The sequence below is a fragment of the Hypanus sabinus genome, unplaced genomic scaffold (assembly GCF_030144855.1).
Source record: "Hypanus sabinus isolate sHypSab1 unplaced genomic scaffold, sHypSab1.hap1 scaffold_236, whole genome shotgun sequence".
In the NCBI taxonomy this organism is placed as follows: domain Eukaryota; kingdom Metazoa; phylum Chordata; class Chondrichthyes; order Myliobatiformes; family Dasyatidae; genus Hypanus; species Hypanus sabinus.
Window position 1 is genome coordinate 168,624 of NW_026780476.1, and position 26,640 is coordinate 195,263.

Sequence of the window (26,640 nt, forward strand, 5' to 3'; positions counted from 1 at the left end):
TAGCACATGGCAACCCATAATTTACATTGACATACCTTGACCTCATCAATTACTTTTCTGCTAATTACATTGTCAGAACCTATGAACGTGACATTAAGCAGAGGTGGAAATTCAAAGTTATGTTTCCATGGATGTTGTGCATGGGACTTCAGTAAAGCCCTTGAAAAAGTGTCACATGGCAACTTGGTCTCGAAGACCAGGTCCCATGCTGTCCGGAGAGAGCAAATTGGATGTATTCAAAATTAGCTTCAAGGTAGCAAGCAAAGAGTGCTGGTTGAATGGTTCTCCTCACAATGGAGGCGAGTAATTAGCGGTGTGCTAAAAGTTGGGACGTTTGATATTCGTTATTTTATAGTAATGATTTGGATGCGGTTGCACAAGGATTACTTGACGGGTAAGTTCGCAGAATGCACAACATTAGCAGTTACTGTTCACAGAGAAGATTATCGTAGCATCTAGGGGATCTAAATGGACAGGGGCTGGTAAAGAGATTACAAACCCAATCTGATCAGCAGTGGATTCATGCAGATGTTGGGGATCATGTGGAGGAAACAGCCAGAGGAAGTGGATGAGGTAGGTGCAGTTCCATAAATCAAAAAGCAGTTGGGGTGTGTAGATGTAGTGAAGAGGCCAGAAGGGAGATGGCCCCATCACAGGCAACTGTGACCATCTCAGTGGGCACTGTAGTTGGCATTGTCTCGTTGGGTTGAACGCTCTGAATTTGGATTTTATTGCTCTGCAACTCTGTCAGTAGATGTGCCAGGTATTAGTGGACAAATATAGTGTTGCAGTGGTTACTAACAGTGAATGTTTGGTCCCCATGCCAAATGCTACAGCGGATGGAAATACTGTCATATTTGCAAAGTAGTCGTACTCTCTGACTCACTGTCTGCTTGTTGTGAAATTTAGAGAATCACCAGCAGGTGGAGCTGTCCTGCAGCGCGACCAAAGTGTAAACAAGACGACGACAATCAACAATCGTCAGTCAGAATCAGAATGGACAAAGGTATGATCACAGGGGTCTTTGAATTAAACTTTTATCGCGTCTGTACGCAATAGTTCAGATGAAAGAACTGACAGAGGTGTTAACAGTGCATAGAAGAGTTTCATCCAGCAGTGTAATTTATCCCACTGGTAAAGCGGCCTTGAGTAATTGATCAACCCAACAGTTCCAGCGCAGGGACCTGACACCAGTAATGGTCGAATCACTCCGCTCATCATACAAAGCTTCAGCTGAGTGAAAGGAGCAGGGACTCCTGAACCAGGTGGTCGTGAGTGAAACAGAGACAGGAATGTGACAGTGATCTTGTGGTTTATGTCCATGTTCAGGGTCAGGGTCATTACAGACAGGCCCTGATATGTAAGACATCTTCAACTTTCATTTATAAAATTCAGAAGCAGATGATAGGAGCATTTCCGGGATTTCCGAGATTCTATGATAACACAGCATTTCAGGTTTTGGAAGGAAAGCTACCAACTCCCCCCTGGTTTTTCTTGCCTGCTACGCAAAGGAGGAGGGGTGTCACCGATATCTGTTTTCTGTAGCGGAGCGGGGATCATTGCCGGTGCTGGGAATGGCTCAGGATCAGGAGGCAGCTCATTGTAGATACATTTGTGATCTGCTTCAGAGTTTTAACACCCCAGTGAATGTCTGGGCTGTGGAGAAATGGTAAACCTAAGTTTCTAAATATTTCCCTCTTGATATGATCTTCTACCTGAATTTAAATTCCCAGGATCTTGGCTGGGAAACCCGGCATAACCAATGACCAAATGTCTCTGTCACCTGTAGACATTGTGATTGTGCTCAAATCTGAGATTCCAGCTGGAATAAAAACGATGCTCCAGCCTGGAAACGGGTCCTTTGGCCCATATAATTCATGCTGATCTAAATGCCCCATTTTCCAACAGTTTTCCCAAATTTCCCTAGGAAACTTCTTCTCCTCTTTATCCTGCCCACATGCTCTCAATTTTGTAATTTTATTTGAGTTTGCGGCCTCCTCCGGATGCATGTAATTTATACCCATCAGCCACCTCGTGAAAAAATGCCCCTTTGGTCCCTTTTAAATCTCTGCCCTCGAGTCTCAGACTTCCTTACCCAGGCAAAAAGACTGTGACCATCTACCCTATCTGCAGGTAGGTGTGTGTGTGTGTGTGTGTGTGTGTGTGTGTGTGTGTGTGTGTGTGTGTGTGTGTGTGTGTGTGTGTGTGTGTGTGTGTGTGTGTGTGTGTGTGTGTGTGGTGCCCAGTACCGTAGTGTTCATTCTTCACTTCACACTTTCCAACTTCATCACCGATGCAGCGTGTGGTGTAAATGTCCGTGATGGAGGGAAGAGAGACCCCGATGGTCTTCTCAGCTGACCTCACTATCCGTTGCAGGGTCTTGCGATCCGAGATGGTGCAATTTCCGAACCAGGCAGTGATGTTCTCAATACAGCCCCGGTAGAATGTGATGCGGATGGGGTTGGGGGATGGACTTTTCTTAGCCTTGGCAGAATGTGGAGACGCTGCTGGGCTTTCTTGGCCATGGAGCTGGTGTTGAGGAACCAGGTGAGATTCTCCGTCAGGTGAACACCAAGAAATTTGTTGCTCTTAACGATCTCTACTGAGGAGCCGCCGATGTTCAGCGGGGAGTGGTCGCTCCGTGCCCTCCTGAAGTCAACAACCATCTCTTTTGTTTTGTTCACATTGAGAGACAGTTTGCTGGCTCTGCACCAGTCCGTTAGCTGCTGCACCTCCTCTCTGTAAGCTGACTCGTCGTTCTTGCTGTGTGTTGCAGCACAGCCGTGGGTCAGCAGAGTGAACAGCAGTGGTCTGTGCACACAGCCGTAGGGGGATTTCGTGCTCAGTGTGATGGTGTTGGAGATGGAGAATTAATCCAATTTTGTACCTGGAGGCAGGTTCAAGACACGGTTTTTTTGTCGAGTTGGGTGAGAGCGGTGGAGACGAGGGATACCTGAGTTCAAGCCTACATTTTCCTTTTTATATTCACAGAGCCGCAGTTTACAATCTCTGACCTCCTGGCACAGGGGGAGGAATATCGACTGTACCAACTGACAAAGTTCTACAGGGACAGACTCAAACAAGCAATTGAAGAAAAGGTTGAGAGACTCGGTTTGATGTTGACAGAGGAGGGACACTTCAGTACAGAAGAAAATGAGGTGAGAGCAGTTCGTGTATTGTCACTGATCTGCTGGTATCAGGGGGAATTGTGATCAACATTAATCTCCTGCACGTTTTAGGAGATCGACTTTGATCTCTGACTTGTCTCTCACAGATCTGGTTTCAGTTGTTAAGGTGGGGAGCACTGGGAACTGCAGGTTTAGCATCACATTTCCCTGTATCACCTGCTGTATTTATCAGTGTGAAGTAAGAGCAGTGACTGCATATCTGGACTTCCAAAAGGCATTCGGTCTGAAACTAATTTCAAATCTTGGCTGAACCGACGGGTAGCTTCACCTCATCTCATTAATCCAGGATGAGTATTAAACTGTCAATTGGGCCAACCGGCTTCACTGCGGTACCTGAGGGAGGGAAACCAGCTAACCACAGCTTGTCTTGGTTCCGTGAGTTCCCAAACAATGTGTGGCTGACTTGTCATAGTCAGAGCAAAGTACAGTACAGAAACAGGCCTTTTAGACCATCTGTTCCATGCCAGACTACAGAATCTACTTATTTCCACTGACCTGCACCGGGCCATGACGCTCGATACGCTCATTACGCAAGCATCTATTCAGAATTCTCTTCACCACTTGCACTACTTGCCCTGCTACCTAGTTTCGCACTCTGACCACCCTCTGAGTAAACCGGTTTCACCTTTGTACCCTTTGAACTTTTCACCTTTCACCCTTTAGTGATAAACTCTTGTTGTAGTACCTCTTTTCCTTAGTACAAAATGCCTGCTTGCATTTATCCTACCTATATCCCAATGTAATTGTGTACACTTCTGTCAAATCTCCACTCAATCTTTCATGTTCCAATGAATAAAGTCCTAATCAGTTCACTTTTTTCTTATAACTTAGGTCTTCCAGTCCAGGTAAGATCCTTGTAATGTTTTTTTCTGTACACTTTCAAACTTATTTCCATCTTTCCTGCAGGTCGGTGTGCAGAACTGCACATAATATCCAAATTAATGCTCTCCAACGTCTTATACAACATCATATCGTACACGATATTTTCATTTACCAAGCTTAATGCGCTAAGAAACTTTCATTCAGAGCCTATCAACATTTGCTGCCACTTTCAATGGCTTATGAACCTGTATTCCCAGATCACTTTGTTCTACCAGTCTCTCTGTAAGATCTACCCTGATTGGTCCATCCAAAGTGCAACATCTTGCACCTGTCTGCATTAAATTGCATCGGCCTCTTTTAAGCCCATTCTCCAGTTGGTCCAGACCTCGCTGCAATCTCGTGTAGTCTTCCTCTTTGTCCACTGCACCTTCCCAATGTTGAAGTCATCAACAAATTTGCTGATGCTGTTAACCGTAATTTCATCCAGATCATTGATATAGAAGACAAACAACAACAAGCACAGCACCGATCCCCGTGACACTGCATGAGATACAGGCGCCAACAGTCTATAGTGACACTCCGGATTCTTTCCAAAAAGTTAGTGTTTAATCCAGTTTACTACTTTATCTTGAATTCTAAGCAACTGAATCTTCTAGACCGTCCTCCTATACGGGAACTTGACAAATACCGTGCTGAAGTCCATGTAGACAATATCCACAACCTTGCCCGCATCAACTTTCCTGGTAAATTCCTCGAAAAACGCTGATTGATTGGATGTGAAAGATCACGCACAAAGCTGATATCTCATAACCACAAACATCAATAGTTTGATCTAAAAGGGCAGAAGAAAGCACAGAACATAATTCTCCCGGCTGGCTGATATCTCATGAGACCAAAAAAATCAACAGATTGTCTTGAAAGGGAAGGGGCAAACAAAAACAACATCTGCTAACTTGCTGAATATCTGACTAATGAGAGACAGGGACTCACCTTTTCAGGTCACTCTCCTTGGAGCTCACAAACAGTGATTGTCTTGTCCTAGATCTGACCTATTCAGCCATGAGTGGTATTAGAAAATCAAGTGCGTTACACCCGTGAGTAACTCTGTTCTCGTTGGGACTCATTGGCGCTGTCTGTAATGAATCACACAGGCAGTATCCAAAGGCAAGAGGTAATCTGTAAATATGATGCTGATCTATAAATTCATCATCTGGAGACATCTGTTTTACTCGTTAAATTTCTTTCACAACGGTAACTCCTCAGACCTGGTAGCAGTGAAACTGAGGGATTATTTTACAGTGCAGTGGACCATCAGAGAATGATGCTGATTTGTTCCATAATTGTTGTCCATTATTCGCATAATGGAAAACCTTTCCAATTCCCTACTGATATCTGTTCTAGGAGATCAATCATTCAAATCCGGGACACAGAACATAGAACAGTACAGCACAGTACAAGCCCTTCGGCCCACAATGTTGTACTTACCCTTAAACGCTGCCTCTCTTATTTCTCAGAGCAATGTCCTAAGCCCATCCATATTCAGTTACCTTAATTCCATCATAGGTGTATATTGCTTGAAGACTATTAAATGTTCAATTCATAATTCCTCAGTTAATCAGGAAGCCCATGCCTGCATTCAGGAAGTCATTACCATTTTACGGTATGAGTGCCAGGCAGTAACCATCTCCATTACAAGATAGCCGCACTGACATTTCTTAATCTTCTTTTGTCTTTACACATCATGAGACCATAAGGCATCAGAGCACAATTGGCCATTAGGCCCATCGCTTCTGCTCCGCCATTACATCATGGGTGATTTACTATCCCTCTCAACCCCATTCTCCTCCCAGTGAACTTTGCTGACCAGACGAGTCAAGACGATACCAACCTCTGTTTCAAATATACCCAATGACCTGGTCTCCGCAGCTGTCAGTTCCAATGGATTCTGCAGATTCACTACATCGAGGCTAAATAATATCCTCATTTCTGTTCCAAATCGACATCCCTCTAATCTGAGGCTTTTCCTTCTGGTTCTAGACTACCCCACTTAGAAGCATCATCTCCACGTCCTCTCAATGCCTTTCGATTTTCCACAGCTTGAAATTAGATTCCCACTCATCCTCCCACACTCCAGCCACTACAGGTGCATCCAGGATCCACTCCCATCAAAGTCTGGTTTAATATCACAGGTTCTGTTCGTTTAGATTTCTCTCTGGATTTTTCACAATGCCATCACATATTTTCTCTGATCAGGGGATCAAAATATGCGAGTGCGGTCTGGCCAGTGCTTGTTCTTATATTCTGATCCTCTCGAAGTGAATGCTAGCATTGTATTTGCCTTTCCGAACACCAACTCAAACTGCACGGAATCCTGCACCAGGTCTCCAGAGTCTCTTTACAACTCTGATTTCTGAATTTTCTCCCAGATTCAAAAATAGTCTACGTCTTCATAATTTCTGCTAAATATATGGCCACGTAAATCACTGTACTACATGGCAGATGCCACTGACGTGTCCATTTTTACATCGGTCTATGTGGGACACCTGGTCAAATATCCTCGGGAAGTCCAAGTAAACAACTTGCACTGACTCTCTGTTGTCGACCCAGCATGCTGTTCTCTCAAAAAATTCCAACAGTTCAGTCAGGCAGGATTCCCTTCCATGGATGTTGGCCTTTTTCTTATCATGTGCGTCTGAATACCCCGAAACCTTATCCTCAATTATCGACTGCTGACATCTTTCCAAACGCTGATCAGGCTAACTGGCCTATAGTTTAAAATGATCAGTCCTCCGGAACCACTCCAAAATCTCGTGATACTTGAGTGATCATTGCTAATGTCTCCACAATCTCTTCTTCCTCCTCTTTCAGAAGCAATCGGGTGAGTTCATCTGGGCTCATCTATCTTCTGAACTTTCAGCTTACCAAGCGCCTTCTCCGCAATAATTGCAAATACGCTCACTTCGGCCACCTGACATTCTCAAATGTCTGGCACGTTCCAGTGTTTTAGGGTAAAAACATCCCAGTCCTCCAGCTTTCTACTATATTTTGTAATATTCTGTGCCCTCACCTTTGCTTTTGTGCTGCTTTGACTACCTTGTCAGCTACGGTTGATCATCCCCCCTTTAGAATAATTCTTCATCATTGTGATCTTTTGTCCTGCACCTTCAGAATTGCTCCGTGAAACTTCAGCCATTCCTGTCCTGTCATTCTCCCTGTTAGTGTCTTTTTCGAATTTATTATTGCCCAGCTCCTCTCTCATGCCGAGGTAATTCCTTTATTCCACTGTAGCACTGATACCTCTAACTTCACAATAGACAATAGACAATAGGTGCAGAAGTAGACCATTCGGCCCCTCGAGTCTGCACCGCCATTCTGAGATCATGGCTGATCATTCACTATCAATACCCAGTCCCTGCCTTGTCCCCATATCACTTGATTCCCCTATCCATCAGATATCTATCCAACTCCTTCTTGAAAGCATCCAGAGAATTGGCCTCCACCGTCTTCCCAGGCAGTGCATTCCACACCTCCACAACTCTCTGGGAGAAGATGCTCTTCCTCAACTCTGTTTTAAATAACTGACCTCTTATTCTCAATCCATGCCCTCTGGTACTGGACTCTCCCAACATCTGGAACATATTTCCTGCCTCAATCCTATCAAATCCTTTAATTATCTTAAACGTTTCAATCAGATCCCCTCTCAATCTCCTCAATTCCAGCGTGTACAAGCCCAATCTCTCCAATCTCTCTGCGTAAGACAGCCCTGCCATCCCAGGAATCAACCTAGTGAATCTACGCTGCAGTTCCTCAATTGCCAGAATGTCCTTCCTTAAACCTGGAGACCAAAACTGTACACAATATTCCAGGTGTGGTCTCACCAGGGCCCTGTACAAATGCAAAAGAACATCCTTGCTCTTGTATTCAATTCCCCTTGTAACAAAGGCCAACATTCCATTTGCCCTCTTCACTGCCTGTTGCACTTGCTCATTCACCTTCATTGACTGGTGAACTAGGACTCCTAGGTCTCTTTCACCTTCTCCCTTTCAACCTGCTGGCTGAGTTTTGCTATTTTATGATCACTGCCTCTTAACGGTTTATTCAGCTGAAGCTCCCTAATCAAATCTGGTTCAATACACAACACAGAATCCAGATCCGCCTTTCCTATAGTGGGCTCAACCATAGGCTTCTCTCAAAAGCCATCTCATAGGCATTCTATAAATTCCCTCACTTGGGATTCAGCACCGACCTGATTTTCCAAAGCTACCTGGATATTGAAATTCCCTGTGACAATTTTAGCATTGACCCTTTTCCATGCTCTCCTCTCCCCCGTTGTAATCTGCAGCCTACATCCTGGCTACTGTTAACATGCCTGTATATAATTTCCATCAGGGTCATTTTACCTACGCAGTTTCTTAACATCCTCATCGTCTAATCCGACATCACCTCTTTCTCAGGACTTTTCATTTTTAATGACAGCAGCTTCGACCCAACACTTTCACCTACCTGCGTATCCTTTCGATTAAATATTTATCCTTGGATTAAAGCACCCAACTATAAACTTTTGTCAGCCACGATTCAGTGATGCCCGCCATCCATTTGTTTTTGCTCTCTCTCTCTTCCCTCTCTTCCGTTCTTGTTGTCACATCTTGTTGATGTAATGCTGCACATTGAGAGATCGAGGAAATTAATCCCATTGCATCTACTGCAGGGTGCCAGTAAATCCTTATTCTTACACACTATTGATTTAGAATTTCCTTCAGTTACTGTTTCTCTGTTAATGACTGAACCCAGGGAGGATGAGGCAGCAGCCCAGTGACTGCATCTGTTCTGAAGCTACTGGTGCCATGAACAGATACTTTCCTGCACATTCTCCATGTCTGTCTGTCTGCTCCACAATAAGTCCATTGTTTCCATTTGTAGAAAGTCACTGAGCTGACAGAGAAGGGAAACCGGGCAGAGAGTTCCAGACTCTTCCTCAGTCTGGTGAATGGCAAAGGCTCCCGGGCCCGGAGGGCGATGTGGGAATCCTTTCTGACATGGAGGACTGAGTTACCGAAGTTGGACAGAATACTGAGGGAAATACAGGAACACGGTATGTTAAAACCACGCACTGAACACAAAGGCACATTGAGATAAACATTTTAGTTATTTTAATTATTTTAGCTCTGTTTCCATGGATGTTTTTATTTAATATTTAAACAGGTCCTGATCCACAGGAATACATGAACATCGGCCAAGGTTTATCGGAATTACCCACTCAGCTGATCGGTGAGTGATGAAATGCACAGTTCAAACCACATCTCAAGTGTTAGGCTGTGACTTGGCAAAGCCTGGGAATCAAAATTCGCCATTAATCATTCGCTGATCTCTGGAATCAAGTAACAATTCAAAACATCTCTCTTTGCAGCTTGAGTATTCTACAATATATTTTTCTCGTAATCCAGCTGTTGGTTCTGATGAAGCCTTCACTCCAGGTCCTAACGCTCTGGGAATCCCAACACACCCTTGGTAGGCTCCCGATATACTGTATGACCCAGTCCAGGTGACTTTTCTATCTTCAGACCTTTCATCTTCCAAGCCCCTTTTCGTTTGTAACAGCATTACACGCAATTCTGTTCGCTGATGTTCTTTACCTTTTGGAATTCTGCCATTGACTTGCACAGAGTTTGTCTGGCATTTCCTTTTCACCCGGTACTGCATCTACAACAACAGTTTCTAGTGATCCGATATCGACCCTCTCCCTTTTTTTCACTCTTTATATATCTGGGGAAGAAAAAAAAAGAACTTTGGTATCCTTTCTTATATTATTGACCATTTTTTTGCATTTCCTGCACATTCATGTATAACTAGGAGCATCTATAACATAGTTGCCTCCGACATGACCCTAGTCACTAGACTCTAGACACTAGAATACTACAGCACAGTACAGGCTCTTCCGCCCTGGATGTTGTGCCGACCCATGTATTCCTTTAAAAAGAGTACTAAACCCACACTACCCCGTGACCCTCTATTTTTCTTTCATCCATGTGTCTGTTCAAGAGGTTCTTAAATACCCTTAATGTTTTAGCCTCCACCAACATCCCTGGCACGTTAGTGGCAGAATTAAGCCATTCGGCTCAGTGAATTTGCTCTTCAATTCCTCTCTACCCCATTATCCCAGTAAACGTTGACGCTCTTCCTATTCAGGAACATATCGACCTGCATTTTAAATATATCCAATGAAGAGTCTTCCTCAGCCGTCTATGACAATAATTTCACAGATTCACCACCCGCCAGCCAAGACATTTCTCCCAGTTTGTGTCCCCGGCAGCCAGGACAATTCCCCACAGTTCTCAAGCATGTTAATATTCTGTATGAGCCTCCAATGTGGGACTTTGTCAAACACTCTACCAATATACAAGTAGACAATATCCATGTGTAACTGCATCCATCACCTTTGTCACCTCCTGGAGGAACCCAATCAAGCTGGCAAGACACAAACCTGACACAAAGCATTGCTACTGAACCCCAAACCACCTCATACTTCCTTTCCGTCCTACTCCCATGGGGCAGAAACATATAAAAGGCAGAAGGTATGTACCACCAGCCTCAACGACAGCTTTATTCTGCATTTATAAGACTACTAAATGGTCACCTACTATGTTATTATTGGCTCTTAATAATAATAAGACAATTTTATATCTAAAATTATAGCATCGTATACCTCGTAACTAATAACAACTCAGATAACAACTTAGATAATCACAATATACTCACAGGAGAGCAGACAGAATACCGTTCGGTTTTGAACAACAGATAGCAGATTATGTAATTCTATTTCAAACGCTGTGGAAAGCAGAAAACTTTCAGTGTTATATTGTCAATCAAAAAAAACACATCTGTTTCTGTTCCTTGTGTGTTTAAGAGAAGTTCCAAATATATATAAAATTCATACAATACTTGTAATTTCTGCAACTGATGAAGCATTCGCGTAAAATAATCGTCCTAGTAACAACCACAGAGGAACAACGACCACTATCAAAATAAATGGAGGGATTTTCCAGAGCGTCTCACTAAGCCCACTATGGTTTTGTCTCGCTGTAATCCTACTCGTAATTTACCGAAACAGACAAAAATCAAGTATCTAATCAGAAAAAATACGAATTATGCCTTGATGCATCAATACATTGATGATTTGAAACTATTTGCTCTTGCATCAGTAAAGCTGAAACAAATAATTCAAATAATGGAACTAATTTCCAAATATATAAGCATGAACTTTAGAATAGGAAAGTACAGAACATGATTAAACATAAAGAAAGGTGCAATAGAGCCGGTAGAATATCAAACAGAGCATCAGGATGCAATGCAACAGAATATGAAACGGATATTTATGATATCAATAAGCAAAGAAAATAGACAATAGTGTGATGAAGGAAAACCTTCCAACAAAATTTACTTCAAGGCTGAAGAAAATCTGAATTTACTGCAAAGCTGAACAAACTTTGAATTTACATCAAGGATCAAGAAAATCTGCCAAACAGAGCTGAACAGTAAAAATATAACAAAGGTAGTAAACACTCACTGTGCCCATATTGATGTATAATTTTGGTAAAATATCCTGGTCTGAAACAGATCTGGAAAATATGCAAAACAATAAGAACTTAAATAGCAATTTCTGGAAAACACCATGTGCACTGGAGCGCGCTTGGATTGATATGAACGAGGACAGTATGAGGATGATGAATAACAGATCTAAAAACTGAGACAACAGCCAGAAAACAAATTTCATGATCAGGGTTAATATCATGGACACATGTAGTGAAATTTTTTTTATCTGCCACAGCAGCACGAATACAGTAAAGTGTCTGAAGGGAGTCAGTATTTATGTATACAATTGTGGAAAATGTAGAATTGTATCAGCGTAAGTTAATCAGTTTGATGGCCTGGTGGAAGAAGCTGTCGCGGAGCCTGTTGGTCCTGGCTTTTAAGCTGCGGTACCATTTCCCGGATGATTGCAGCTGGAACAGTTTGTGCTTGGTGAGACTTGTGTCCAGATTGATCCTTCGGGCACTTTTTACCCCCTATCTCTGAAATGACCTTAGTAGTAGCAAGTTCACACCTACAGATGCACTGGGCTATCCGCACCACTCTCTGCAGAGTCCTGCGATTGAGAGAAGTACAGTTCCCAAACCAGGCAGTGATGCAGCCAGTCAGGATGCACAGAATTGTGCCCCTATAGAAAATCATTAGCATTTAGGAGCCATCTCAAACGTCCTCAACCATCTGTTTCTCTGTTTTTCTTTTTTTGTTGTTCAGACTAGAGAATATGCCAGGCAGTCTGTTGGAATTCTCCTCTTGCAGGATGTGGGAAGTCAGTGTCCCTGACAACGATCCCTGCAAGAAGTGCTTCCAGCTGCAGCTCCTAACAAACCGCGTTAGGGAACTGGAGCAGGAGCTGGATGACCTCCGGATCATTCGGGCACTGAGCAGATTATAGATAGTAGCTTCCGGGAGGTAGTTACACCTACGAAACAGGGCAGAGCTAATTAGGTTACCATCGGGCAAGGGAAGGGGAAAGGACAGTTAATGCAGGGTTCTTCTGTGGCCATTCCCCTCCAAAATTGGTATATCAATTTGGATACTGTTGTGGGGGAGGCTTACCTGCGACAAGAGGAGAGCGGTAGTGATAGTGGATTCCATAGTCAGGGGTACAGACAGGAGATACTGTGGTTGTGACAGAGACTCCCGGATGGCTTGTTGCATCCCGGGTGCCAGGGTCAGTGATGTCTCTGATCGCCTTTACAGTATTCTGAGGTGGGAGGATGATCAGCCAGATGTCGTGGTACACATCGGTACCAATGACATAGGTAGAAAGATTCAGGATGTCCTGAAGAGTGAGGACAGAGAGCTTGGTAGGAAGTTGAAAAACAGGAGATAGAGGGTAGTAATCTCCGGATTGCTGCCTGTGCCACGTGCCAGTGAGGGTAAGAGTGCGATGCTCTGGCAGATGAACACGTGGCTGAGAAACTGGTGTAGGGGGCAGGGTTTCAGATTTCTAGATCATCGGGACCTCTTCAGGGGCAGGTGGGACCTGTACAACAGAGCCGGGTTACACCTGAACTACAACGGGACCAAAATACTTGCAGGGAGGTTTGCCAGTTTTATTGGGGAGGGTTTAAACTAGATTGGCAGAGGGGTGGGAACCAGAGTGCCAGAGTAGATAGTGGAACGAGGGTAAAAATAAATGACGTTGGTTGTTCATGCAAATTCATAAATAGTAAGGTTGGATGTGGTGGTAACAATTTCCTGAGGTGTGTATATTTTAATGCGAGAAGTATTGTGGGAAAGGCAGACGAGCTGAGGGCCTGGATTGACACATGGAATTATGACATCATAGCCATTACTGAAACTTGGCTACAGGAGGGGCAGGACTGGCAGCTCAGTGTTCCAGGGTTCCTATGTTTCAGACGTGATAGAGACAGAGGGATGAAGGGTGGGTGGTGGCTTTGCTCGTCAGGGAAAATATTACAGCCGTGCTTCCGCAGGACAGATTAGATGGCTTGTCCACTGAGGCCATATGGGTGGAGCTGAGAAACAGGAAGGTATGACCACATTTGTAGGGTTGTATTATGGACCACCCAATAGTCAGTGAGAATTGGAGCAAATCTGCAGAGAGATAGCAGACAACTGCAGGATACAGAAATTTGTGATTGCAGAGGATTTTAATTTTCGACACATTGATTGGGACTCCCATACTGTTAAACATCTAGATTGGTTAGAGTTTGTAAAATGTGTTCAGGAAAGTTTTCGAAATCAATATATAGCTGTACCAACTAGGGAGAATGCAATATTAGATCTCCTATTAGGAAATGAGTTAGGGCAGGTGACGGAAGTGTGTGTCGGTTAACACTTTTTTCCCAGTGATCATAACGTCATTAGTTTCAACTTAATCATGGATAAAGATAGATCTGGTCCTCAGGTTGACGTTCTAAACCTGAAAAGGGCCAAGTTTGAAGAAATGAGAAGGGATCTAAAAATCGTAGATTAGGGCAGGTTGTTCTCTGGCAAGGATGTCATTGGTAAGTGGGAGACCTTCAAAGGAGAAATTTTGAGAGTGCAGAGTTTGTATGTAAGTTAAAGGCAAAATGAATAAGAATAAGGAGCCTTGGCTATCGAGGGATATTGGAACTCTGATAAAGAAGAAGAGAGAGATGTATAACATGTACAGGCAACAAGGAGGAAATAAGATGCTTGAGGAGTATAAAAAGAGTAAGAAAATACTTAAGAAAGAAATCAGGAGAGCTAAAAGAAGACATGAGGTTGCCTTGGCAGTCAGGGGGAAGGATAATCCTAAGAACTTCTACAGGTATGTTAAGAGCAAAAGGATAGTAAGGGATAAAATTGATCCTCTTGAAGATCAGGGTGGTCGGCTGTGTATGGAACCAGATTAAATGGGAGAGATATTAAATGGGTTTTTTGCATCTTTATTTAATGAGGAAACTGGAATGGAGTCTAAAGAAACAAGGCAAACAGGTAGGGAGGTCATGGAACTTATACAGATTAAAGAGGAGGAGCTGCCTGCTGTCTTGAGGCAAATCAGAGCAGATGAATCCCTAGGATCCGACAGAGTATTCCCTCGGACCTTGAAGGAGACTAATATTGAAATTGCAGTGGCACTGGCAGAAATATTTAAAATGTCGATATCCACGGATCGGGTGCCGAAGGATTGAAGGATAGCTCATGTAGTTCCGTTGTTTAAAAAAGGCTCAAAAAGTGAGTCGTGAAATTATAGGCCGGTAAGTTTGACATCCGTAGTAGGTAAATTATTGGAAGGAATACTAAGAGATAGGGTCTCCAGGTATTTGGATAGACAGGGACTTATTAGAAACAGTCAGCATGACTTTGCACGTGGTAGGTCACGTTTAACCAATCTATTAGAGTTAATCGAGGAAGTTATCAGGAAAGTGGATGAAGGGAAGGCGGTGGTTGTTGTCTACATGGACTTCAGTAAGGCATTTCGCAAGGTCCCGCATGGGAGGTTAGTTAGGAAGATTCAGTCGCTAGGTATACATGGAGAGGTAGTAAATTGGATTAGACATTGGCTCAATGGAAGAAGCCAGAGAGTGGTAGTGGAGGATTGCTACTCTGAGTGGAGGCCTGTGACTCGTGATGTGTCACGGGGATCAGTGCTGGGTCCATTGTTATTTGTCATCTATATCAATGATCTGGATGAGAATGTGGCAAATTGGATCAGCAAATTCACTAATGATACAAAGATTGGAGGTGTAGTGGACAGTGAGGAAGGTTTTCAAAGCTTGCAGAGGGATTTCGGCCAGTTGGAGGAATGGGCTGAAAAACGGCATATGGAGTTTAATGCGGACAAGTGTGAGGTATTGCACTTCGGAAGTTCAAACCAAGTTAGAACATACAAGGTAAATGGTAGGACACTGAGGAGGGCAGTATAAGAGAGGGATCTGGGAGTATAGATACATAATTCCTTAAAAGTGGCGTCACAAGTAGATAGGGTCATAAAGAGAGCTTTTGGTACATTGGCCTTTATAAATCAAAGTACTGAGTATAAGAGTTGGAATGTAATGGTGAGGTTGTATAAGACATTGGTGAGACCGAATTTGGAGTATTGTATGCAGTTTTGGTCACCTAATTACAGGAAGGATATTAATAAGGCTGAAAGAGTGCAGAGAAGATTTACAAAGATGTTGCCGGGATTTGAGAAAGTGAGTTAAAGGGAAAGTTTGAATAGGTTAGGACTTTATTCCCTGGCATGTAGGAGAATGAGAGGTGATTTGATAGAGGTGTATAAAATTATGCTGGGTATAGATAGAGGGAATACAAGCAGGCTTTTTCAACTGAGGCTAGGGGAGAAAAAAGAACAGAGGTCATGGGTTAAGGGTGAAGGGGAAAAGTTTAAAGGGAACATTAAGGAAGGTGCTTCTTCACGCAGAGAGTGGTGGGAGTGTGGAATCAGCTGCCAGATGAAGTGGTGAATGCGGGCTCACTTTTGACATTTAAGAAAAACTTCTCCAGGTATATGGATGAGCGGTGTATGGAGGGATACTGGCCAGATGCAGGTCAGTGCGACTAGGCAGAAAAATGGTCCGGCACACCCAAGAAGGCCTGTTTCTGTGCTGTAATTTTCTACGGTTCTATCTGAGGTGATAGAGGTGCTGTTGTGCCTTTTTTCACCACACAATTGATGTGTACAGACCAGGTGAGGTCCTCAGTGATGTGAATGCCGAGGAACTTGAAGCCGTTCACTCTCTCAACCCCAGATCCATTGATGTCAATAGGGGTTAGCCCGTCTCCATTCCTCTTGTCTTTGCGACATTGCATCCAGCTCCTTTCTTTTTGCGACATTGAGGGAGAAGTTGTTTTCTTGTCAACACTGTGTCAGGGTGATGACTTCTTCTGTGTAGGCTGCCTCGTTATTATTTGAGATTTGGCCAATAAATATAGTATCCTCAGCAAATTTAATTAGCAGATTGGAGCTGTGGGTGGCGAAACAGTCATGCGCATACAGAGAGTAAAGGAGGGAGCTTAGGACACAGCCCTGAGGGGCTCCTGTGTTGAGGGTCAGAGGGGCAGAGGTGAGGGAGCCCACTCTTACCACTTGCTGGTGATCTGACAGGAAGTCCAGGACCCAGCTGCACAAGGCAGGGTGAAGGCCGAGGTCTCTGAGCTTCTTGTCAAGCCTGGAGGGAATGATGGTACTGAATGCTGAACTGTAGTCTAATAACTTCATTCTCACATAAGCATCCCTCTTCTCCAGATGTTTAAGGAGGTGTGCAGAGCAGTGGCTGTTGTGTCATCTGTTGATCGGTTGTGTCGGTAGGTGAATTGTAGGGGGTCCAGTATGGGTGGTAACAAGCTGCAGATGCAGTCCATGACCAGTCACTCAAAGCATTTGCTTATTATTGAGGTGAGTGCGACAGGACGCCAGACGTTCAGGCATGTTGCCTTAGTCGTTCAAGGTACAGGAACAATGGTGGATGATTTGAAGCAGGAGGGAACTCTACACAGGGAGAGGGTGAGACTAAAAATATCTGTAAATACACCTGCCGGTTGTGCCGCGCGCATCCTGAGTACCCGCCCTGGGACGCCGTCCGGTCCCGCAGGCTTGCGACTGTCCACTCGTTGGAAACACCTGCGAACTTCAGCCTCAGAGATGACCAATGTGCAGGTCGCTTTGTCGGCTCTCCCCGGGGTCTCAGTGTTGACGATATCGAACCGAGTGTAAAGAGACTTAGATCCTCTGGGAGACAGGCAGCGATGTTGGCAGCTCCACTGCACTTAGCTCTGAAGTCTGCATTGGGGTGCAGAGCTTGCCATAAGCTGTGTGTGTTGTTGGTGGAGAGCTGTGCCTGAATACGATCTCTGTATTGTCGTTTCGCTGCCTGGATGACTTTGCACAGATCGGAGCTGAATTTCTTGAGCTCCTGCTGATCACCGGCAATGTAAGCAGTCAGTCACACGGCAAGTGCTGTTCACACGGAACTGTTGATACGAATTTTGTGGTTTGGGAAGTCCTGACCGATTTCTGAAGGAAATCATCCCTTCTCTGTGACAATAACACACAACCGGGGGATGTTGTTATTACACAGCTGTGATAATAACAGCCGGGAACTCCCTTGGCAGCCGGAAAGGTTTACACAGCAGCACCAGGTACTCCAGATCCGGGGAACAAAAGGATTTGAGGGCATGGACATTCCGGGGTTCCACCAAGCATTTATGATCATGAAACATACCCTAACTCCTGTTCTCTTCCCAAATAGGTGTGTGTGTGTGTGTGTGTGTGTGTGTGTGTGTGTGTGTGTGTGTGTGTGTGTGTGTGTGTGTGTGTGTGTGTGTGTGTGTGTGTGTGTGTGTGTCTGTGAGGTGGGCGTGGTGGTACTGGATGACAACACGGTTGTTGGTGACGGTAGGGGCCAATTCCGAATCTGTAGACTCGGGAGCAGTTGGGACAGAGGGACAGCTGGGATGCAGGCGCTTCGGTAGTTGGATCCTTCTTGCATCCCCTCTTCTTTTCAGCAGTCACTCTTCTGGGTTCCTCAAAATTCCTGGCTTTTCCGTGGATCAGCGGCTGCCACTCGTTGTCCTCCATATTTGCCTGAGGGAGCCTCTGCTTAATTTGGCCCTTGTACCTCCTGCGCGGGGCACCACGATCTCTCTTGCCCTGAGAGAGTTCTCCGTAGTGTACTGCTTTCGGTAACCTGGAGCTGTCCATGCGAGACATGTGGCCTGTCAGACGGTGGATCTGGCTGAGCAGCGAAGTGGCTTCAGGGCTGGAAGTTGAACATATATAGCTGTGCATGTCTGTGTGATTATATGAAATATTAAACTAAATAAGTATTGCAGAAATAGAAATTTAAAAAGAGATTAGTGAGGCAGTATCGATGGGTTCAATGTCCATTCGGAAACTGCATGGCAGAGGAGAAGTTGCTCCTGAATCGTTGAGTGTGCACCTTACTCCGTTCCTCTTGAACCAGACGGTGTTGCAGCCAGTTACAATGCGCTGCAAGTTATACCTGTAGAAATACTCGAGTGATGCTGGAAACTCCTGAAGAAATATAGCCACTGTTGTGCCTTCTCTGTAGCTGCATCGATATATTGGGTCCACGTTAGATACTCGGAGATATTGACAGCCAGGAATTTGGAATTGCTCACTCTTTCCATTTCAGATCCCTCTGTGAGGACTGGTGTGTCGTGCTCCCTCATCTCGCCTTTTCTGAAATCCACAATTAGCTCTATTGACATAGATGTCGACAAGGAAGTGTCGAGCTCCTGTCTCAGAGTTGGAGACTTCTTCCCAGAAACAGAAGGGATCATTGTAGCAATACAGGACAAGGTTGTTGACACATGTAGTTATCAATAATACAGAATAAACGACCAATAGGTCCAAAACGATATATGCTGAAAATTATAAGAGAAACTACAAACAATCCGACTTTACATGATCCTGCAATAGTTCAACTGAATCTCATTACTTGCACAAGCACAATAAAATGGCGGACAACATTCACAAAAACATTGCTTAAACTACAACTGATGAAAAACACCATAATTTACTAAACGTACAAGCCTCTTCCACTTTTAGAGTTAGAGTCCTTCATTTCATACTGCGGCCGATCATTATTTCAGATAGGATAATACATGATCTGCGTTCGGATGTAATTTTACAGGATAAACAAGCAAAAGCAACTTTTTAAATATATGTAGAGATTCTAAACACACATAAATTACAGAAATGAATTAGTAAAAAAATACCAGAAATATGTTGAATTGAAAGGGCAAAATGAAAGACTATGGAACACGAACAGGGTATTATTTATCCCAATCGTAATATCGATAACTGGTATCATCCTAAAGGCTTTACAGAATAGTATTAATAAATTAGGTCCACAAGGCGATACTTGTGTAAATCTTCGAAAAGCCATAACACTATACACCACAAGAATAGTCTGAAATCTCCTGTCAATTGAGACATGAGTGTGCTTGGCTATGCCTGTACCTCAAGTTTTACCAGTTTAGGCTAAGATAATAATAATAATAATAATAATAATAATAATAATAATAATAATAATAATAATAATAATAATAATAATAATAATAATAATAATAATAATAATAATAATAATAATAACAACAACAACAACAACAATAATAATAATAATAATAATAATAATAATAATAATAATAATAATAATAATAATAATAATAATAATAATGACTTATTTATAAAGCACCTTTCATCCAGACGATGCTGTTCAAACTGCATCACAACGGGATAAAGTGCAAACTAGAAAATAAAAGCCAAAATGTTGTCGGTCGTAATATACAAGTCAATTCACTTTTTATTGTTATTTCGACCATAAGGGCTGGTACAGTACATAGTAAAAATGAGACAGCATTTTTCAGAACTATGATGCTGCATGACACAGTACTAGACTACAGACCTACCCAGGACTGCATACAGTGCACAAAACAGTGCAGGCATTACAATAAATAATAACCAAGAGAATAGGCACAGGAGACTTCTGCACAGTGCTGTACTTTAAGGTGTTGAATTCTACACTTTAGGAACATAGACCCAAAAAAACTCAACGCTGACCTCCCAATGATCCTTTGGCCTTCTACCTTATCGTCTGCCTGCACTGCATTTTCTCGGCAACTGAAACACTGTTTCCCTGAACTATTCTGTTCCATTTTGCCTTGTACAACCTCACTGCACCGATGTGATGTAATGATCTATTTGGATCGCATGCAGAAAAGTTTTCCATTTTACAGTGGTGCATGTCACAATAATAAACCAATTTACCGATTCATTGTCAATAATACATCGCCCCTCGGTTGCTTAAGATTGTTATAACCGGGGGGTGGGGGGGGGGGGGGTGACAGTGCGGATGAGCTGCCACGACCTATTAAATGCTCCCAGTGGCGAGTAGCCTCTGTCCAGCTCTTGGCCTTCACGTGCGGTTTAGCCACTAATCCCGGTGGAAGTGTTTCTTCTGACAGGAGAAGGGGCAGAGGTGGGTTACTGGTGCCTTACAACCAGTCGCTTTGGGCAGATGGAGCTCATTGGCCGTGATTGTTAGCTCCCCAGGAGTAGGAAAACTCTACTCTCAAAACTCCACTGCCTTGTAACTGTAACCCCTTATGGGGAAGAGTTTGGGAGTAAGGTCAGTAGGAAAACTCTAAACCTGGAGTCCCTGAGGCAGTTTTAAATGGTGTTCAACGTAGACTGGCATCTCCTGCGACACCTCTGGTGCCAAGCTGTGTCAGTCTCTGCTGTTCCTTTGTGCACATCAGATGCATGGAGAGAGGGAGCTTGCTACATCGGCAGAAGCTTCCTCTCCATATCGGAGTGTCCCGGCTTGCAGGGGCAGGACATCCATGGTCGACTCTGACAGACGGTGGCCTCCTAAGACAGAAACCACACCCCCACAGCAAGACTGATGAGTAGCAGTTGCCAAGACTTCACCACCCTCTCACACAGACACAATGTACTTCACTGAGACAGACCCTTGTGGCTTCTTCCATTAACACAGATTCCATCTTTCCACCAATCCTCCATCACTGCGATTGAAAGCTACCCTTTTTCATTCCTGTCATTCCGGTGGGTTATCGATCCGCAACTTCACTGTGATTCTCCCCCAGACGCTGCCCGACTTGAGTATTTCCCGCGTATTCTGCTCCTGTTTTGATGCGAGCAGTGGACACCTGTGACTCCCCAGTGTGCAGCCTTGCCAAAATGCACAGTGACCTGCTCTCCATAGTTCCACACCAGATCAACATTAACATCGTCTGTTAATGAGTCAAACAATGCTTTAAATATAGTGAAATGTTGTTATAACGGGAGGTGCAGTCAGGATTGCAATAGGATATTCAAGTTTCAAAAACTTTATTGTCGTTCCAACCGTACATCAGCTCTGCAGGGCAGAATGAGTCAGCGGTTCCCAGGAGCAGTGCAATCATAACATAACAAACGCAACACTAAATAATAAACACAACAATAAATAGTAAAACACAACAGCCACATGTCGGTTTAAATCAAGTTATAAGTGTCCGGTACAATTTAAAAGTGTAGAAAGCAGAGTCAGATAGAGCAGCTATTTAGCAGTCTGACTGCCTGTGGGAGGAAGCTGTTTAGTAGCCTTGTGGTTTTAGTTTAGATGCTCCTGTAACGTTTACCTGATGGCGGAAGAACAAACAGTTCATGGAGAGGGTGTGAGAGGTTTTTAATGATGTACCGTGACTTCTGGAGGCATCGACGTTGAAGGAGGTCTTGGAAGAAGGTAGGGAGACCCCAATAACCTTCTCCACTCCCCTAACCACCCCCTGCAAGGCTTTAATGTCGGCAGCACTGCAGCTGGAGTACCAGGTTGTGATGCAAAAGGTAAGCACACTCTCACCACGCCTCTGTAGAATGTAGTTAAGATGTTAGTGGGAAGTGATGCTTGTTTAAGCTTCCTCAGAAAGTGCAATCAGGGGAATGTTCACCTTCACAAATTACTAGAACCAGAACATGAGGATTGGACATTTTCTGGGACATCCATTGCTGTCAGTTCCGTGTCTGTGAACAGAATTTAACTTTCTGTCCTAATATCCATGGAAGCAGTGAATTTATTCATGTAATCTCAAACACTGAATGCTGAAATACCGTTATAAAGTTCTTTGTCAGATGAGCCATTTAACGTTTTGAATATGTTCTCTGTTCCCATGGAAGATGTTCAACAGAAACACAAGGAGACTCTGCGGACACGAACAGAAACACTGAGAGTGAACACGATCCTGATGACGGAGAAGGTGAAGGTTTTCCAGCTGGCTGATCGATACGCTGAGCTCACGGTCATTTCTACTGTTCGAGATCGGACACTGGTGGAACATGAACTGCTGGCAAGAGGCAGAGACCATGAGGATGAGAGAGAGAAACAACTCTGCAGACAGCTGGAAAAAATCCGTACCGATCAGTTATTCCAGAGCAGCTTTTCCCGGAGTAAATCCAAATCTGGGAGTTCAGCAGCAGTGGCCGGAATCCCGGGGATCGGGAAAACAACGATGGTACAAAAGATTGTTTATGACTGGGCCACGGGGAGAATATACCAACAATTCCAGTTTGTCTTCAGTTTCAAATTCCGAGATTTAAACAGTATTGACTGTCGAATAAACCTGAAGGAACTGATTCTGGATCAGTATCCTTACTTTGGGAATATCCTGAGAGAAGTCTGGAAGAACCCAGAGGGATTACTGTTTATATTTGATGGTTTGGATGAATTCAAACACAAAATCGATTTTGCGGACAGTCGGAGAGATACAGAACCAAAGCACCAGTGCCCAGATCCCGAGTGGTGGTGTGAAGTGTCTGACATTGTGTACAGTTTAATCCAGGGCAAGCTGCTCCCAGGGTGTTCAGTGCTGGTGACCACCCGTCCCACTGAGTTACATTTGTTGGAAAAGGCGGATATCAGTGTCCGGGCTGAAATCCTGGGATTTGTTGGTGAGGAACGGAAGGAATATTTCATCAGACATTTTGAAGATCAGACGGTGGCGGAAGCTGTTTTCAAACACGTGCAGGAGAACGAGATCCTGTACACCATGAGCTACAACCCCTCCTACTGCTGGATCCTCGCTCTGGCACTGGGTCCCTTCTTCACACAAAGAGTCAAGGACCCACAGCGAGTTCCCAAGACCATCACCCAACTGTACTCCTACTATATTTATAACATCCTGAAAAACCACGGCCGTGAGATTGGGAGACCCCGTGATGTGTTTCTCAGGGTTGGTCAGATGGCCTTCAGAGGAGTGTCCGAGAAGAAGATTGTGTTTACAGATGGAGATTTGGTCAAGCACAATCTTCAGCCTTCCCAGTTCCTGTCCGGGTTCCTGATGGAGCTTTTGGAGAGAGAGGATTCTGCCTGGAGCGTGGTGTACACATTCCCACACCTCACCATCCAAGAGTTTGTAGCTGCAGTCGCACAATTCCTGACTATACATCCCAGGGAAATCCAGAAATTCCTGACTGAGACACACAACAGGAGAGATGGACAATTTGAGGTATTTTTCCGTTTTGTTGCTGGTCTCTCCAACCCAAGTACAGCTCGGGGCCTGGAGGAGATTCTGGGTCCATTTCCTAATGAAACAACCTGCCGGGTGATTGACTGGGTGAAGGAGGAAGTTAAACGCCAGAGTGGAAACACGGGGAGTGAAGCTGGTAAAAGGAGCCTCCTGAACACATTGCACTACCTGTTTGAGTCTCAGAATCGTGGACTGGCTCAGGACGCACTGGGATCTGTGAAAACACTTTCATTCCGTGGAATGACGGTGAACCCGATTGACTGCGCGGTCCTGTCTCATGTCATCGGACACTGCGATACAATAAAACATCTCGACCTGGAGGGCTGCCACATTCAGTGTGAAGGGATCCAGCGGCTGGGTCCCGGGCTGCACAAGTGCCAGGAGTTGAGGTAACTTGATTTATCTCTCACTCTGAACTGTGAAACTGTTCTGTTGTTTAATTTCAATGTGAAGAGATTTGGGTTAAACTGTGATAAATCAGATTGTGAAGAATTGTGACAAATGCCCAGGGGATCAGTCAGTAATTCCCCAAGGACGGGAGGATTCTGTGGTTCCTTGTGAAGGGATGTTGAAGACTTCATCAGATCAGTGAACAACGACCATTGGTTTAATGGTAGTAAATCACAGGAATGGCCGTGTTTCCTGCTGCCTGTGACACGGCCATTGACAATGTTCCTTCTCACTGTTACTGACACCCAGACTGACACTGACTGCAGCAGGAGGGTCAGAGATTCACACCCCCTTCCCGGTGAGGGACAAGAGACCTTCTGCAGACTGTCCCAGTGAGAAGGAAAGAAATACCACTGTGAGATTGTCCTCCCTGTCCTTTCCTGTTTGTGACTTTGCTCGCTACCAGATACACAGAGAGCGAGGCCGCATCTCCTCTGGGTCTCTGTTCAGAACCAACACACACGTACAAAAATTCCCCTTCCTCCTTTCGGATCTCTCTTCCAATCCCCCTTCCTCCTGTGGGATCTCTCTGCCTCATCCCCCTTCCTCCTCTCAGATCTCTTTTCCCCATCCCCCATCCTCCTATGGGTTCTGCATCCTCTCGTCTTGTAGGATTATCGTTTACCCTTGGAATCCCAATCCCCCTTCGATTCTTAGGGATCTCTTCCCCATCCCCAATCCTCCTGTGGGCTCTCTATTACCCTTTCTTCATCCTCCAGTGGAATGTCTTTTCCCCCCCCCCCCTTTCTGCGGGATCTCTCTTCCCCATCCCCCTTCCTCCTGTGGGATCTCTCTCCCCCTTCCTCCTGTGGGATCTCTCTTCCCCACCCCCTTCCTCCTGTGGGAACTGACCTCTCCATATTCCTTCATAGAATCGTAAAATCATAGAACACTACAGCACAGAAAACAAGCCATTCGGCCCATCTGCTCTGTGCCAAAACTTTAATCCGCTATTCCCATTGACCTACACCCTGTCCATAATCCTTCAGACCTCTCCCATCCATGCATCTATCAGATTTATTCTTAAAACCAAAGAGTGTGTCCGCTTTTTCCACATCAGATGGCAGCTCGTTCCGCATTGTCACAACTCTCTGAGTGAGGACGTTCCCCCTAAACATTTCCCCTTTCACCCCGAAGCAAAGTCCTTTTGTAATTTATCTCTCCTAATCCGTGTGGAAAGAGCCCATTCGCATCTACCCTGTCTATAACCCTCGTAATTCTGTAAACTTCTATCAAATCTCCCCTCACTCTTCTGCGCTCGAAGGAATAAAGTCCTAACCTGTTCAATCCTTCCTTGTAACTCAACTCCTGAAGAGCCGGCAACATCCTCGCAGATCTTTTCTGCGCACTTTCAGTCTTACCGATATCGGTCCTATAGTTCAGTGACCAGAATTGCACACAATACTCCAAATTTGGCTTCACCAATGTCTTGTACAACCTCACCATAACATCCCAACTCTTATACTCAACTTTGATTTATGAATGCCAGGATGCCAAAAGCCTTCTTTACAACCCTGGCTACCAGTGTCGCCACTTTCAGGGAATTATGTATCTGAACTCCCAGATCTCCTTCTTCCTGCGCACTCCTCAGTGCCCTACCCTTTACTGTCTATGTCCTTCCTTGATTTGTCCTTACAAAATGGAACACCTCACACTTGTCTGCATTAAATTCCATCTGCCATTTTCTGGACCATTTTGCCAATTGGTCCAGATCTCTCTGCAAGCTTTGAAAGTTTTCCTCGCTGTCCACAACGCCTCCATCTTAGTGTCATCAGCAAACTTTCTGATCCAATTTATCACACTATCATCTAGATCATTGAAATAGATAACAAACAACAATGGTCCCAGCACAGATCCCTGAAACACACCACTAGTCACTGGCCTCCAGTCTCAGAAGCAACGATCCACTACCACTCTCTGTCTTCTCACACACAGCCAATTTGGAATCCAATCTACAAACTCTCCATGGATACCTACTGTCTGAACCTTCTGATCTAACCTCCCATGTGGGACCTTATCAAAAGCCTTACTAAAGTTCATGTAGACAACATCCACAGCCATTCCTTCATGTGCATTCTTGGTAACCTCCTCGAAAAACTCTACAGGATTCATTAAACACGATCTGCCATGAACAAAGACATGCTGACTATCTTTAATCAGCCCTTGGTTGTCCAAATCCTTGTATATCCGATCTCTCAGAACACCTTCCAATAATTTACCTAATACCGATGTCAGGCTCACTGGCCTGTAATTACCTGGTGTACTTTTGGAGCCTTTTTCAAACAACGGAACAACATGAGCTACCCTCCAATCCTCTGGCACCGCACTTGTGGCAAAATACATTTTAAATATTTCTGCCAGGACCCCTGCAACTTCTACATTAGTCTCTCTCAAGGTCCAAGAAATTATCATGTCAGGCCTGGGGGATTTATTTACCTTAATTTGCTGTAAGGCAGTAAGCACCTACTCCTCTTTAATCTCTATATGTTCCATAAAACATAGAATATTACAGCACATTGCAGGCCCATCGGCCCTCAATGTTGTGCCGACCCTTAAACTCTGCCTGCCATATAACCCCCCTCCTTAAATTCCTCCATGTACCTGTGTA

The 26,640-nt window shown here is 44.3% G+C and overlaps 1 protein-coding gene across 1 annotated transcript in view; it reads left to right on the forward strand.

The window, feature by feature from the left end:
• Window positions 1-26,640, forward strand: part of LOC132387927 (NACHT, LRR and PYD domains-containing protein 3-like) — a 185,911-nt gene that overhangs the window by 154,818 nt on the left and 4,453 nt on the right. Inside the window, exons 5-7 of the mRNA XM_059960244.1 lie at window positions 8,931-9,102; window positions 9,213-9,278; window positions 22,234-23,956. Coding sequence (XP_059816227.1) covers window positions 8,931-9,102; window positions 9,213-9,278; window positions 22,234-23,956 — 1,961 coding nt within the window. The remainder of the gene's footprint in view (window positions 1-8,930; window positions 9,103-9,212; window positions 9,279-22,233; window positions 23,957-26,640) is intronic.